General features: G+C 45.3%; 1 protein-coding gene across 1 annotated transcript in view; it reads right to left on the minus strand.

The window, feature by feature from the left end:
- Nucleotides 1-15,701, minus strand: part of CUNH10orf90 (chromosome unknown C10orf90 homolog) — a 209,549-nt gene that overhangs the window by 54,708 nt on the left and 139,140 nt on the right. The window contains exons 5-6 of the mRNA XM_088452171.1: nt 11,810-11,931; nt 10,023-10,197 (exon numbers count right to left, since the gene is read on the minus strand). Coding sequence (XP_088308297.1) covers nt 10,023-10,197; nt 11,810-11,931 — 297 coding nt within the window. The remainder of the gene's footprint in view (nt 1-10,022; nt 10,198-11,809; nt 11,932-15,701) is intronic.

Below are 15,701 nucleotides of genomic sequence, written 5' to 3' on the forward strand. Positions count from 1 at the left end.
CTCTTCAAACTCCTCACCTTCACATACAAGGCCCTTTCTAACTCTACTGCTGCCTACATCTCCAACCTTATCTCCTTACATACTCCCTACCGCTCACTCCGGTCTGCCAATGACTTTTACCTCTCCTCCACCCTGGTTACTTCATCTCATGCTCGTATCCAAGATTTTTCTCGTGCAGCCCCCGTTCACTGGAATGAGTTTCCTCACTCGATTAGGCTCTCTCCAACCCTGCAGAGCTTCAAACATGCACTGAAAACCCACCTGTTCACCAAAGCATACCCTTCCACCACATAACCGTCACCAAGTCTCTGTCCCTCCTGCCTCAGCCATCTCTACCTCGCCTACTTCCTGCACTCAGGTCCCCCTCTACACACTCATGCCTCATGTCATCTGTCCGTCTCCCCTCTCCCCTAGATTGTAAGCTCCTAGGAGCAGGGTCCTCCTCCCCACTGTCTCACAGCCTTCTTCTCTAGCACTTCTGTGTATGGAGAATTGTGTTGCTAATTGTTACTTGTGCTCTGTTTATAAGTTGGTTACTGTATTGCAATGTAATGTTATGTGTACCCTTTACTGTATGTACAGCGCTGCGGACCTCTTGTGGCGCCCTATAAATAAAATGGAATAATTATAATAATAATTTACTAAGAATCATGTTTGCCTGTTTGTTTTGATTTGAAGGTGATACTGATTATGTTATATGATCGTGTGGGAGTTCAGTCGTATTGGCCCCTTCTCAACTGACTGCTGCTTCTGTGTGTTATAGGTTAAATAAAGGGTTAAAAATTAGAAAAAAAAAGTCGTTCCCATCGAAAATCATAACCAGCCCCGTGACTTTTGAGCACATTCTGGTACTGACATTTTTGGGAAAAAAACAGCTTGGGGTTCCCCAATATATCCAGTAACCAGCGCCGGGCCGTAGGATAGGGCAGGGCGCCAAGAGGAGGGGGTGCGGGTACAATTTACCCGGGCCCGGGCTTCCGGAGGGGCCTGGCGGGGGCCCGGGTCTGGTGCCGCCACCCCTCCCTCGCAGCAGCCCAGCACACAGCATGTGCTGGGGTGCAGTGGGAGGTTGCTGTGACTACTGCTTAACAGCCGCGAGCAATCTCCTATGCCTGAGGGGGGGGAGCGATCATACTGATCGTGCCCCCCCCGGCTTTGCGCCGGGCTGAGGGGCTCACAGCGCACTCTCCCTGGCGCGCAGGGGGCATGGTCACGTCTCCCATGAGTTAGGCCATGTCCCCCGCTTTACCGGGGCCAGCGGCACTCTCTACGCCCCTGGGAGAGGGACACACATCACTGGCTCCCCCTGCCAAAGCAATATTAAGCCCAAAACTGGTCCTCCTAGCCCTGGGATTCCTTAGAAAGTGGGACTGCCCCCAAAAAGGGTCCCCCCTTCCTAGAATACTCCAGGGCTGGGGTAAAGCCCGGGTCTATACCCTGCACCCCTGCTAGCGGTGGGTGCAGGGTTAATGGGTGATAAATAGTAATTAATATTGTTCTTTACAGTGGGACTGCAGGTCCCAGAAAGCCAGGGAACCACAAGTGCCACCATGCCCTGTTAGTAAGGGCCTGGTGGTTCCTGTACTCCCACTGTGAAGAAAATATACTGTATATAAAAAAAAAGACAACTCATACACATATCCCTTTATTACACATTCACGTGCACTCACACTCACACTACCTTCCTCCTAGAGGGGGTCGGTCCCCTTCTCCAGGTAGAAGTCACAGGTCTTCTTAAAATAAAAGACAGAATTTATGATCTCACGGACACAGAAGCACTGGAAGTACATACTGTACTTTACAGTGCTTCCCTGGAGAAGGACAGTTCCCCCACGTGGGTTCCTGCACTATAGCCCTGATTGGCTAAGAGTCAGACAGCTCTTAGGCAATCAGCCGGTTGTTTCTATGATGTCTGCTGATTGTCTACAGCTGGGTACACACTGACAGATACTGCTGCCCGTCGGGCAGTGTATACCCATGATATGTCGGTGAATGTCGGCGTTCACCGACATATCGCATTGGTTGTGCTGCAGTCACACAGCGGCAGCCTCCGAGGAGGGGGCGGGACACGCCCCCGCCCACCAGGACACACCCCCAACACACCCCCTGGCTGCCGGGACCTGTGGGCAGACGCAGATAATGGTTGTTCAATGTGTACGAACCAGCATGATCTGCAGATATATATGCATAGTGTGTATCCACCATAAGACTCTTAGCCAATCATGGCCTGGGCGTGTCGGCAATTTATAGCAAATCCCCCAAAGATAGCGCCCCTATCCCCTTTCACATCGGTGCATACCTACTTGGCGCACCTACAGTAGTGGGACACATCCAAGCTCTTGGTGGCCTTGGATGAGCACCTTGCTAGGATTTGCTCACAATGCAAATCCTACTGTAGTTCTAAACAATATGCCACACAGGCAAAAAGCTTTAAAGATACTACAGAGACTGGGATCATTGTTCCCAGTACCTTTAAGCCTGCACCGTTCACACAAGTGACTGAGTAATTTGTGACCACAACCACAGCTAACACAGACATCCATGTGAACTGTAGATCAGAGTGATTTATAGTGACTTTTATGTGAAAAGTAGAGCACTGTGATTTATGCTGACATTCATGTGAACAGCAGGAAACAGAATCAATGACAGGTTGCCTGCGGTATTTTTAGAGTAAGTTTGCATTGTAATGCTCCTTTTCAATAAATAGTAACTTCTAAAGCTTTGATGTAAGACTCAGCCCCTGATTCAGAGCCAGACGCTCTTTCAGAGCGCTCACTATGAATCAGCGCGGCATTTTTTTTTGTGTGTCGGCCTCCTGGCCGCTCGCTAAGCTGTGGGTGACCGCCCACAGCTTTTGCGAGTGGCCAGGTGATGGTCGCGATGGTCCCGACTATCGCGACCATCGGGCTTGCAATGAGACCCTTGTGGTAGGGTCTCATCCATCGCAAGCCACAGTGAGCTTCCGGTTCTAATAGAGCCGGAAGCTCACTACTGAGGCTGCCCCCAAATGGCAGGCATTCCCGAACGCCTCTGTTTGGACAGCCACCCCCCTCCAAAACGGGGCGATCTGTCAATCAAAATCCACAGCGGCCCAGTTTTGGTGCGAGACCCGTAGCGACAGAGCGGCCGTCGCTGGCCAGGTCTCGTGCATGCGCACACCGGAGCCGGCTCCGGCATGCGCATGCACAGTGGGGGACCATCGACCCGCTTGTGAGCGCTGCGCGCTCGCGAGCGGGTCTGAATCAGGCCCTCAGTACGCTAAGAACCAGATATTGGGTTGCGCCCCACAGTTAAGAGGATTGATAGGAGAGCAGGAGTCAGTGGCTTGATTGGAGGATTTAAAAATAGCCCCATCCAATCTCGTGTGGAATATGGTTAGTCTGCATTATGTTCACGCGATTGGTCTGAGGAAGAATATATGAATATGTAATGCTCGCTGGTTGGCAAAAAGTTGTAAGGAGTTCAACTCAGTATGACTCTCCGCGTCTAGTGTAACTTCAAGTCGATTGTGTTAACTATCATCGTGTCTGACAGTCAGCAGGAGATACAGTATAATTAGGTGACGTCTGGCAGTAGAGAATACAGGAAGAGATACAGAAACCAAGGCAGAGACCTATTGGGAGACTAGCTGCAGACACTCTAAGCCAAAAACGTAAGTAAGATTGTGAAGCCACTGAGCCTGAGCATGTTAATAGAGCCCAGGAATTGTAACCTGTGTGATGCCAATGCTACTACTGGTGCAATATCTGTGGGTTGCTCTTTCTTTTCTTACTTTCTTTGCAGTTATACAGTAGGTGCTAGATGTGTTTCATGGGTTGGGTATGGGTTCCCGGCGGTCAGGATGCCATCATTCAGAATACCGACAGCGGCATCTGACAGGATCCCGACAGAATTAGGTAAGTATCCTAACTCTTACCCCTAACCCTCCCTCTAACCCTAATCCACCTTTCCCGCAGCCTAACCCAAACCCTGTCCTTCTGCAGCCTAACCATAACCCTCTACCCCTGCAGCCTAACCCTAACCATTCCCCCAGTGCCTGATCTCAGCGGTTGCTATTCTGGTGCCAGGAGTCAGACTACTGTCGGGATTCAGGTGCCGGAACTCTGACTGCCAGGATGCCGACTACATCCGGTGTTCTACAGTATAAAGGAGTGGATTTTACTGAGATCATATTATGACACATTTCTATTGGGTTAAGGTCCACCGTTCAGAATGCGACATTTATCCTTTTTCAACCATTTCTCTTGAAGATTGACTTGTGTGTTTAGCATTGTCTTGCTTAATTACAGTTCAGTGATAGATACTTTAGCCTACAAACCAGAATTGATAGTTTTATCAATGAAAGCAAGCCATCCTGGTCCCATGGCAGCAAAACTACTCCAAACCATGGTACTGCCACCATGTTTCGCAGCTGGGATGAGCTTCATTGGAATGTAGTATTAGGTATTCTCCAAACATGACGCTTATCATTTAAGCCAAAAAGTTTTATTTTAGAAAATAAAATATCTATCCACAGAACATCCTTCCAGTAGACTTCTGGTTCATACAGATGGTCTTTAGCAAACAATAAATGAGCAGCAGTGTTCTTTTTGGAGAATAGTGGCTTCATATGCTATTCTCCCATGCAAACTATTCTTGTTCAATGTTTGCCCGATGGTGGACCCATGGACACTGACATTAGAGAGGCCTACAGATCCTTAAAAGTTACCCTGGGGTTCTTTGTGATCTTTCGTAATGCTATATGACTTGCTCTTGATGTGATTTTTGTTGAACTGCCATTGCTGGGAAGAACAACAATGGTATTGACTTTTTCCCATTTGTCTGACAGTGGATTGGTGAAGGCCAAGTTTTTTAAATATTTTTTTATATTTTCCAGTCTATTGGCCATTACCAATTTTTTTCTTTGGTCAATTTTGTTTTGGGCCACCCAAAATTGCTATCCTCTTAATAGACACTCCTGTCCATAATTATCTCCATATCTGAACTGTTAATCCAAGAGGTTCACATACTTTTCTGACAAAGAAGTTCAGTGTTGGATCATTTTGATCAATAAATGAATGAAAAGATTATATTTAACATTTATATATAAATGTTAAATATAAAAGCACATAAATATACATGTATACAGGCTAGTATAAAGCCTGTAAACACATATCGATCAATTTCGGGAGGCTAAAGCTGTACTTACCCCTCCGCGCACCGGGAAGTCAGGATGGAGACTGTTCCCAAGCGCATGACTGAGCATGCGCAGGGAACAAACAGAAGGGGTTGTTTTCGGAATCCCAAAAACAATCCCTTCTGTGACATCGCAGGGACAGCGTGTTACCGCAACTGCTGTCCCTGCACAAAATAATGCTGAATAAAATATCATGATGATGTTGCCCGTTAATATTCTGGGCAACATCGTCACTGTTGCTGAATAGACCCCTAAAGGACAAATTGAATCTGGGGTACTTGTGAATTTTTCCTCATTTTTATTTGCAAGTGGTTTGTTTTATTTAGTATAAGTTTATTGTACCTCTATATACTCAAAGAATATTATCTTATTCTGATTATGTAATCATTGCTTAGAAACCATTAGTAGTAGCAAAGTTTCATAAGATCCCAAATATAAAAAACATTCTGCATTAAAAGATGATTTTTGAAAGTGATTGTTCTGCAAAAACTTTGGAAAGAGGGAGGGAGGATTCCGCACTAAAGAGACCAGCAGGCGATTAGTTATGAGTAGAAAATTTGTGCCGAATTCAAACAAGTTTCGACCATGTTCGAGTACAAATGTTTTTGATCTTGGTCAAACTTGTATAGTTCATTTAACTGTTTCCCATGCAGCAATCGTAACTCGAAGACAGTTTAATATCACTAAGAACTGTTAAAGTGAAACACATACACAAACATCAACAGCAAAGTTCAAACAGCCAATGTGAGTTCAAAGTTGGCTGATTGAGGACAAGGCGCCCACAGGGGTCAAACCAGCTGATTGGACCATGAAGAAACTTGAGGCCCCTGAGCCGGGAAAATTTGATTATATTTTGATTTGTGATCTGGATCAAGTTTGTTATGTTCTGGGTTGTTTGTGGACCCGGGGTGGTAGCAGGAGCGATCACAGAAGCGGGTTTGAATAAAAAACTAGATTTTTTAATATGTGCTTGAGTAGACATAAAATATGGCAGTAAATAAAAGTCCAGGAATATATAAATGTGCACAAGAGTTCTGTGGTGGGAGTAATGGGTTAATGTCCAAGTAGAAACAATTAGAGCTGTCCAGGTGTGCAGGTAGTGAGACTGAAAATAATCAAGCAGGTATGCAGGTAGTGATGCAGGAAATAAAAAGCCAGGTATGCAGGTAGTGAACTAAGGCAAATGAGCAGGATGTCAGCAGGCTCAGGCACTCAGGTATGGGCAAGGGTGGTGGAGGAAGCGGGGTAGTCCAGCGGAAGCTAGGAGCTGACAGGCAGACAGGCAGACAACGAATTTCACAGGAACAGGATAAGCACAGAGAACTCCCTCTCAGCTAGGCTGAGATACACGTTGCACTGGCAAAGAAGGAAGGCACTGACCCTTCCTAAATACCCCATGCTGTGCTGTTACTGGCCGGAGGGAACATGTGACTCACCAGGATTGGCCAGCCGCATCACATGGCCAGAAGGCAAGATGGCGGCGCCCATGCCAAACGGAACGGAGACGCCGCCAGGTATTACCAGCGCAGAGTGACAACAGGCCCGCACAACAACGCACGCAGCCAAAGCCCCCCGCCAGAAACCACCTCACAGGTAACACCCACCTAGCACCATGCTGAAATACCCTGGCCGTGACAAAGTTATTTTAGCATCTCTAGTTATAAGCTATAGATTGCGAAACAGGGCGCGTTAGAGTGACTCACAGCCAATCACACTGTAAGGGTTTAATTGATTTTATATTGATAGGCAGAAAGACCAGACAGACAAGTTTTTTTACTTATTACTAGGCGTATTTATAATGGGCGCAGGGTGTGTGGTGCGCATGGGCTCCTGTGTCCTGGGGGGCCCTGCACAGCATTCCCTGCTCCCAAAGTATACTTACCTTGCTCTTGCAAGCTGGTCCCTCCCCCTGCATGGCACCGCACAGTGAAAGCCTTTGCTCTCTGGTGCGCCACCTTCCCTAATATCACAGTGACGATGAAGCAGCAGAGGAGGAGGAGACCCAATTGCCAGTCCGAAGCAAGGTGAGATGTGGCGGGGCTGGGGGCCGCTGCTGAGAAGAGGGGGTCTATTGCACATGGGACCCTGTGTTAATACTCCCCTGACTAGGACATACTTAAAGGGTATTTTGAAAAGTTTGTCAAGTGCTAAAGTTATACCTTTTGTGGTTTAGGATTTGTTGCTAGTGGGAAAACTTGGACAAATAATTTTTTCATTTTGAAAAACAGCTTTAAACCCCAGGACAATTATACCCACAAAGAAGGAAAATTGGGGAAACTTGTTTGTCTGTAGCAATATAAAATTACTGAGTATCCCACCTGTACTGTACAATGTGTTTCTGGCTCTCATCACAGTATGGGTTTTGCCTAATGCTTCTATTATTTGTTTGAGATTCCTGAAATAAAGCCCATTGAGGAAACGGGCAGTATGCTGACCCAGCATGGGGAGAACACATCTGCATTTCTATTATACAGTCAGCAGAAAATCCAGGAGAAAATGTTTATTATATAATTGCTTAATGAGGCCTTAAGTGTTTTTGTTGAATTTTGTATTTTCTTTTTCATATTCCAAAGTAAAATCAGTCTTACTAAAAGTATGTGTGTGCGTGTATGTATATATATATATATATATATATATATATATACACACAGTAAGTAAATATATATATATATATATATATATCAGTAATATCTTATATATAAAATTCATTGGTCTGTTTGTTGGTTTGTCTGTCTGTCTAGTTATGCATTTGATACCCCTGCACCGAATGGGATGAAATCAACATGAAGTGGTCCAATTGGATTTTGGCTGGGTTTAGGGGGTTGGGGTCCCGGTCAGACCTCCCGTTTGTGTACGATGGGCAGAACTTTGACCTGGGGAGCCTGTTCTTAGACTTCCACTGGATGGTGTGGACGAAAATTTCACAGAGTGGTAACATTGGATCCCAGAAGACATACTAGGGGGTTTAGGTCCTGGTTCGGACCTCCCATTGGTGAACTATAAGCTGGGCAGAACTTTGACTCGCGGAGCCTGTTCTGGGCCTTCCACTGTATGGATTTGGATGAAAACTTCACAGATGGGTGGCAATTGGTCTGGGATGCTTAACTGAATGATTGGGGTCCCAAAATTTCCACCCCTCTCCCCACTATATAAATACAATTATTATTATAATTTCCTCCATTCTGGGTAGGAAACGTTAACTGCCTTCCCTTAGCGTACCTCATTTTCTAGTGAAACTACTTTGTAATATAGTTGTCAGCACAGCAAATATATAATATTTAAAACACATCTAATTTTCTCTTGATGATTCCTAGCCCTAATTTAACACAGTTAACCTCTCTATTAGTTCTATTATATCAGTTCTTCCAGTACTGATCACCCCGCCCACAGAAACCATAAGCTCCACCCCAGCTCTAACTTGATTGATTAATGCCAAACCCATGTCTTCATCCTTCGGAGTTTGACTCCTCCCTCTTCCCCTGGATAAAGGGTGAGATTCTGTTACACACATGTAATTCACCACAGTCCAAGAATTGTGACCTGTTTCCAGTTCCATGTTCCTGAAGAAGGGGCAGGTGGCCCCGAAACGTTGATGCATGTTTGAATAAACAGCACTACTTTATATTACTACAAGGACTCTGAGTGCCGCCTCATTTGGATTTTTGTTGTGGGGTCGCTGTTCCCTGTAAGGGAGGGCACCGGAGCAAGTAATCCTTGTCTTGTTTATGTGAGTGCCGGATCACAATTGTTTTCTAATATATATATATATATATATATATATATATATATGTATATGTGTACTTTTCTCTAAAAACATGTGTCTGAACTCCAAAATATGTGGTGCAAGGAGCATATATAATGGGAATGCAGCTTATGGACAACTTTATCTTCTAAGTAGAATTTCTTCTGGCGGTCCTGGATGCGAAATCATAATCTCAGGTGTGTTCATTGAATCTTCATCAGATCAGTTGCTGTATGTAAGGGTGATACAAGCAGAGGTCTCACTAGCACACATTAGCTGTCTTCTCTTGTTCCCGACTGTCACACACCTCTGAGTTCAGGGCAGTGACATCAGTCACCAGCCCATCAGCTTCCATAGCATCTGTTTCTGCAGCACATAGAGAGCAAGAAAGCACTGGTAACCATCCTGTGGTGTACCCTACCCACCTGCAGGGCCGGATTATGTCTTGTGGGGGCCATAGGGCAACAAACGTGCGGAGGTCCCTACCAATAAAATCGGCAAATTAATATACTGGCAATGTTATTATAGTGTGCAAATGCTCCTAACCCTGCAAATGTGTTGAATACACTGTAGTACCCCTAGTTCACATTATGCCACACTGTTCCCCCAGTTCACATTATGCCACCCCGTTCCCCCAGTTCACATTATGCCACACCATTCCCCATTATGCCACACCGTTCCCCAAGTTCACATTATGCCACACCGTTCCCCAAGTTCACGTTATGCCACACCATTCCCCAAGTTCACATTATGCCACACCGTTCCCCAAGTTCACATTATGCCACACCGTTTCCCAAGTTCACATTATGCCACTCCATTCCCCAAGTTCACATTATGCCACACCATTCCCCAAGTTCACATTATGCCACACCGTTCCCCCAGCTCACATTATGCCACACCGTTCCCCAAGTTCACATTATGGCAGAGTGCCCCTAACACTGGTGATGTAGCTGTGTGTGGGGACCCCTGGGCAACCGCTCCAGCCCTGTCTGAGTGACAGCATGTAGGGGACTTAATACTGGTTTTGGAGTCAAAACTAATTGACATACAGCCAAAATGATCACAAGAGCACCAAGTACCCATGAAGAAAGATAGCAGACTAACCACTCAGAGGATGGGGAACGGTGAAGATTTTCCGCCTCAGGTGAGCAGACTTTGGTGTAAGTCTTTGAAGTAAATCTTGCTTCTGTATTTTTCTCTGATGTGCCAAGAGCTCCAGTTTGTGAACACGTTCTTGCGAATTAAAAATAAAGTCTGGCCTATGGTGTTCTAGAGCCTCCTATTAAAGGAAAGAGAAAATAACTGCAATATAGTGTAATGTTGGTCCTTAATTTAGTACAATATACAATGGCGGTGACAATATGAAAATACTACTTTCTGCCTTCCCTCTGTGTACTAGCATGCACCTGAACGTGCCACCAATGAAACGGCCAATTTCAGTATTGCTGTACGGTGTAATGGCGGTGGAGATTTAAGAAGCTCCACCATCGGCGCACCGTCGTGTGCCCCATCAATACTTAAACTTGCACTATGGCAGCTGAAGTGTCTCCATCTAAACATGGCCTCAGTGGCTGCGGCTCGGTGGCTGAGAACTCAGTCGCTTTCAATGACTCTCCCGCGACACTCCCATAACACGCCCACACAACAGATTTTTTTGTGGAAACTTCAGGCCACCCCCAGTCACCACCCAGGAATACCCTTGGGTTTGCCTCGCCATCTTTGATACCAGCGATCCCGTACACTACTGTGCATTAGTGCATAGCTAGAGTGTAACGCATGCGCAGTAAGGGTTTCTGTGATATTTTGCGCATGCGCAGTAGCAAATAATCGCTCAACTACGTGAACATCGGTATTGCCTCTGAATCAGGCCCCTTATGTAGGTGGACTATTTTTTTTACCAAAATGAGAATAGGGGGGAATCGAGTGCAAAAAAATAGAGATGCAGCTAGCCTGCTAATTAGCCAGACCAGCATGCTAATCAGTCCGACCGCGACCGGCATGTTAATTATCACTGTCCCCTGTTCAACATCAGTAATACTGGCATAGAGCATGGGGAGCGAGATTTGTGAAGGGGAGTTATAGGATTGAGAGCTACTGTTCCATCTGATGCTGCTAGACGGGCAGAGAGAGTGACCATTTATTTTGATGCCTGCTTTGAGTAGCATGAACTGAAAAAAAGAGAACTCATCACACAGGTGACAGGTTCTTTCTAATGGTGCATACACACACAACGATTTAGTAAATGAACGATTTTAGTAAACGATTTTTCATTAATTTTTTCAAGGGAAAAATGAATAAAAATCGTTTACTAAAATCGTTCATTTACTAAATGTAATGAATGATTTTTTTGAACTACAAATGATTTTTGCATATTCCCTTACTGAAAATCGTTGAGTTGGTCAGTCTGACTGAACTACACACGTGAACGCGCATGAACGATAATCGTTCATCATTTTAACTCAGAAAGTAAACGATTTTTTCAACGATTGAACAATAAATGATATCGTTATCGATAATCGGTTAAAAAATCGTTGTGTGTGTATGCACCTTAACTGTTAACAGTACAATGCAAACCAAAAATAATTAGAAATGTGCGGTTCGGTTCTTTTCGCCATATTAACGCATGTGCACATTTATCTTTTTTGGCTATCCAAAACATGTGAGAGCCGAATAGCCAATAAAATGCAGTTTTTCAGATCCGAATTGAGTAGAACAAAACTGCTCATCTCTAAAAATAATATAAGTGGTGGTAACGAATATATATTAATTTAATAATAGAATTTATAATATAGTATTGAGGTTCTCCTTCAAGAAAATAATAATAATGTTTGTTGTTTAAACAAGTAACATTCAGAAAAGGTCAAGTACATAAGCAAATGAAATGCATTTACCTGCAAGCTCATAATTTCTTGTGAATACTCTCTGCTATTGTTGTTTTCAGTTAGTTCGGGTAATGGCATGTTTTCTTTATCATCATTTCCAGTGGGTCTGTAAGCCTGATGCCCCATGTAACCTACAAAATGGAAAATGTACATATTTACATATAATTGTATTATTTTATTGCTATGGTGCTAATTTGCACAATACTAGGGCTATAAAAAAAAAAAGAAAAAAGAATGTGCTGTTCTTTACTGCAGTCCCTTGTGTTGGGCACTGACCATCAATTAATACAGTACCTCACACAGTTCTACTGTTGGTGAGGCCAGTCTAGTTCTCATCAAACCAGTTTGCATCTACCTAGATGGTTTGCTGTTCGGTTCTCCAGAAATCCGAATCCACCAGAATTTCGCGAATCCCGACAGATCAGAGTCGCGATTCTTATCTTCCCACAGATCGGAATTTGGATTTTAAAGCCGAATTTCGGGTTTTGGTTTGCAAAAATTACATGATTTTAGCTGTTTTTTAAAAACTTTTTATCAATAAAAAAAAAAAAAAAAACCCAGAGCACGAAGATGAAGCCAGATCCAAAACCAAAACACGGGGGTCAGCGCACATCTCTACATATATTGCAGTAAAAAAATGTTCCCGGTATGTAGCGCTCTTGGCAACAATCACAAATGTAGACCAGCGTTTTGGCAATCCGGGAGGCAAGTGCCAAAATGTCGGAAAGTGTACAATGCTATTGAACTTATGGCATTTTATGCCTGCTGGCAGTACACGTGTAACCATAATGAATTAGCACCAGGTGTACAGTTGTACTGCCAGCGTGCATAAGATGCTTATTTTCTTTTTACTCATGAAAAGTAACACATTTAAGGCTGCGCAGCTTGTCGGGGAAATTATACTATACTATATATTATTTTGTGGTGTCGGTAAATTCCACATATTATTTACATATCCTCTATTTGTTTTAAAATGACGCCATTAAATTGGACATTATAATTGGTCCGTATATTCTTTTTGTTGTCCTATGTGTTGCTTACAATTAGGGGTGTGCACCGGCCACTTTTCGTGTTTTGTGTTTTGGTTTTGGATCTGGATCTTTCTTCGTGTTTTGGATCTGGATTGGTTTTGCCAAAACCACCCTTCCGTGTTTTGGGTTCTGGGTTTTGTGTTTTGGATCTGTATTTTTTTGAAAAAAAGCATAAAAACAGCTAAAATCACAGAATTTGTAGGTTTTTCTGCTCCTATGCTATTATTAACCTCAATAACCTTAATTTCCACTCATTTCCAGTCTATTCTGAACACCTCACACCTCACAATAGTGTTTTTATGTCCAAAAGGTTGCACCGAGGTAGCTGGATGACTATGCTAAGCGACACGAGTGGGCGGCACAAACACGTGACCCATCTAGGAGTGACACTGCAGTGGCAGGCAGGATGGCAGTTAGAAAAACTAGGCCCCAAACTGTACATAATGCAAAGAAAAAAAGAGGTGCAAGATGGAATTGTCCTTGGGCCCTCCCACCCACCCTTATGTTGTATAAACAGGACATGCACACTTTAACAAATCAATCATTTCAGCGCCAGGGTCTGCCACACAACTGTGGCTGAAATGATTGGTTCGTTTGGGCCCCCACAAAACAAGCTGGCAATTAATGTGTCCCTGCACAAACTGGCTCTACGGAGGCAAGATGTCATCCTCATCCTCCTCATCCACCGATTCCTCACCCTCTTCAGTGTGTACATCCTCATCCTCACAAAGTATTAACTCGTCCCCACTTGAATCCACCACCACAGGTCCCTCTGTACCTTCTGGAGGCTGGTCTCCCTGGAAGAGCTGATAATTCATTTTGATGAACATCATCTTCTCCACATTCTGTGGAAGCAACCTCCTACGCCTTTCGCTGACAAGGTTCCCGGCTGCACTAAACACTCTTTCGGAGTACACACTGGAGGGGGGGCAACTCAGGTAAAATAGAGCCAGTTTGTACAGGGGCCTCCAAATTGCCTCTTTTTCCTGCCAGTACAGGTATGGACTGTCTGACATGCCTACTTGGATGCTGTCACCGATGTAATCCTCCACCATTCTGTCAATGGTGACAGTATCATATGCAGTGACAGTAGACATGTCAGAAATTGTTGCCAGGTCCTTCAGTCCGGACCAGATGTCCAAACTTGGTCCTGCCTGCCCTGCATCACCGCCAGCGGGTTGCTTAGGATACCTAAGTTTTTTCCTGGCAGCCCCAGTTGCGGGAGAAAATGAAGAAGGAGCCGTTGACGTGTCACGTTCCGCTTCAGCTGACAGTGTGTTCACCAGCAGGTCTTTGCACCTCTGCAGGCTTGTGTCGGCCGGAAAGAGAGACACCACATAGGCTTTAAACCTAGGATCGAGCACGGTGGCCAAAATGTAGTGGTCTGATTTCAACAGATTGACCACCCTGGAATCCTGGCAAAGCGAATGAAGGGCTTCATCCACAAGTCCCACATGCCGAGCGGAATCGCTCCGTCTTAGCTCCTCCTTCACTTTCTCCAGCTGCTTCTGCAAAAGCCTGATGAGGGGAATGACCTGACTCAAGCTGGCAGTGTCTGAACTGACTTCACGTGTGGCAAGTTCGAAGGGCTGAAGAACCTTGCACAACACGGAAATCATTCTCCACTGCGCTTGAGTCAGGTGCATACCCCCTCCTTTGCCTATGTCATAGGTGGATGTATAGGCTTGTATGGCCTTTTGCTGCTCCTCCATCCTCTGAAGCATATAGAGGGTTGAGTTCCACCGCGTCACAACCTCTTGCTTCAGGTGATGGCGGGGCAGGTTCAAGAGTGTTTGCTGGCGCTCCAGTCTTCGGCACGCAGTCGCTGAATGGCGAAAGTGGCCAGAAATTTTTCGGGCCACCCAAAGCGTCTCCTGCACGCCCCTGTCGCTTTTCAGAAAATTCTGCACCACCAAGTTTATTGTGTGAGCAAAACATGGGACGTGCTGGAATTTGCCCAGATGTAATGCCCGCACAATATTGGTGGCGTTGTCAGATATCACAAATCCCCAGGAGAGTCTAAGTGGGGTAAGCCACTGGGCGATGATTTCCCTCAGTTTCTCTAAGAGGTTGTCGGCGGTGTGCCTCTTACTGAAACCGGTGATACACAGCGTAGCCTGCCTTGTAACGAGCTGGCGTTTCTGAGATGCTGCTACTGGTGACGCTGCTGCTGTTGCTGCGTAAGGTGATACATCTACCCAGTGGGCTGTCACAGTCATATAGTCCTTAGTCTGCCCTGTTCCACTTGTCCACATGTCCGTGGTTAAGTGGACATTGTGTACAACGGCATTTTTCAGGACACTGAGGACACTTTTTCTGACGTTTCTGTACAGTCTCGGTATCGCCTGCCTAGTGAAGTGGAATCTAGACGGGATTTGGAACCGGGGACACACTACCTCCATCAATTGTCTAAATCCCACTGCACTAATGGCGGATACCGGACGCACGTCTAACACCAACATAGCAGTCAAGGCCTCAGTTATACGTTTTGCTTCAGGATGACTGCTGTCGTACTTCATCCTCCTCGCTAAGGACTGTTGGAGGGTCAATTGTTTAGTAAAAGTAGTGGTGTTCCTACTTCCTCTCTGGGATGATGAACGACTCCCAGCAGCAGCAGCAACAGCAGCAGCGGCAGCAGTAGGCGTAGCAATGCAGGATCCTCCGGAGGAATCCCGGATAGGAGAGTCAGTCATGCCAGTGATATGGCCTGCAGGACTACTTCCGATCCTGACTAAGGAGGAAATTGACGAGGAGGGAGTTGACGGTGTGGTTTGCAGGCGCTTGGATACAACAGGACAACGGGATTTAGGTGTCCCTGGACTGCTTACGGTCTGAGCCAAAGTTTCTGAACTTGACAGTAACTTTTTATG

This window comes from Taudactylus pleione, unplaced genomic scaffold (assembly GCF_031769625.1).
Source record: "Taudactylus pleione unplaced genomic scaffold, aTauple2 ptg000034l, whole genome shotgun sequence".
Taxonomy (NCBI): Eukaryota; Metazoa; Chordata; class Amphibia; order Anura; family Myobatrachidae; genus Taudactylus; species Taudactylus pleione.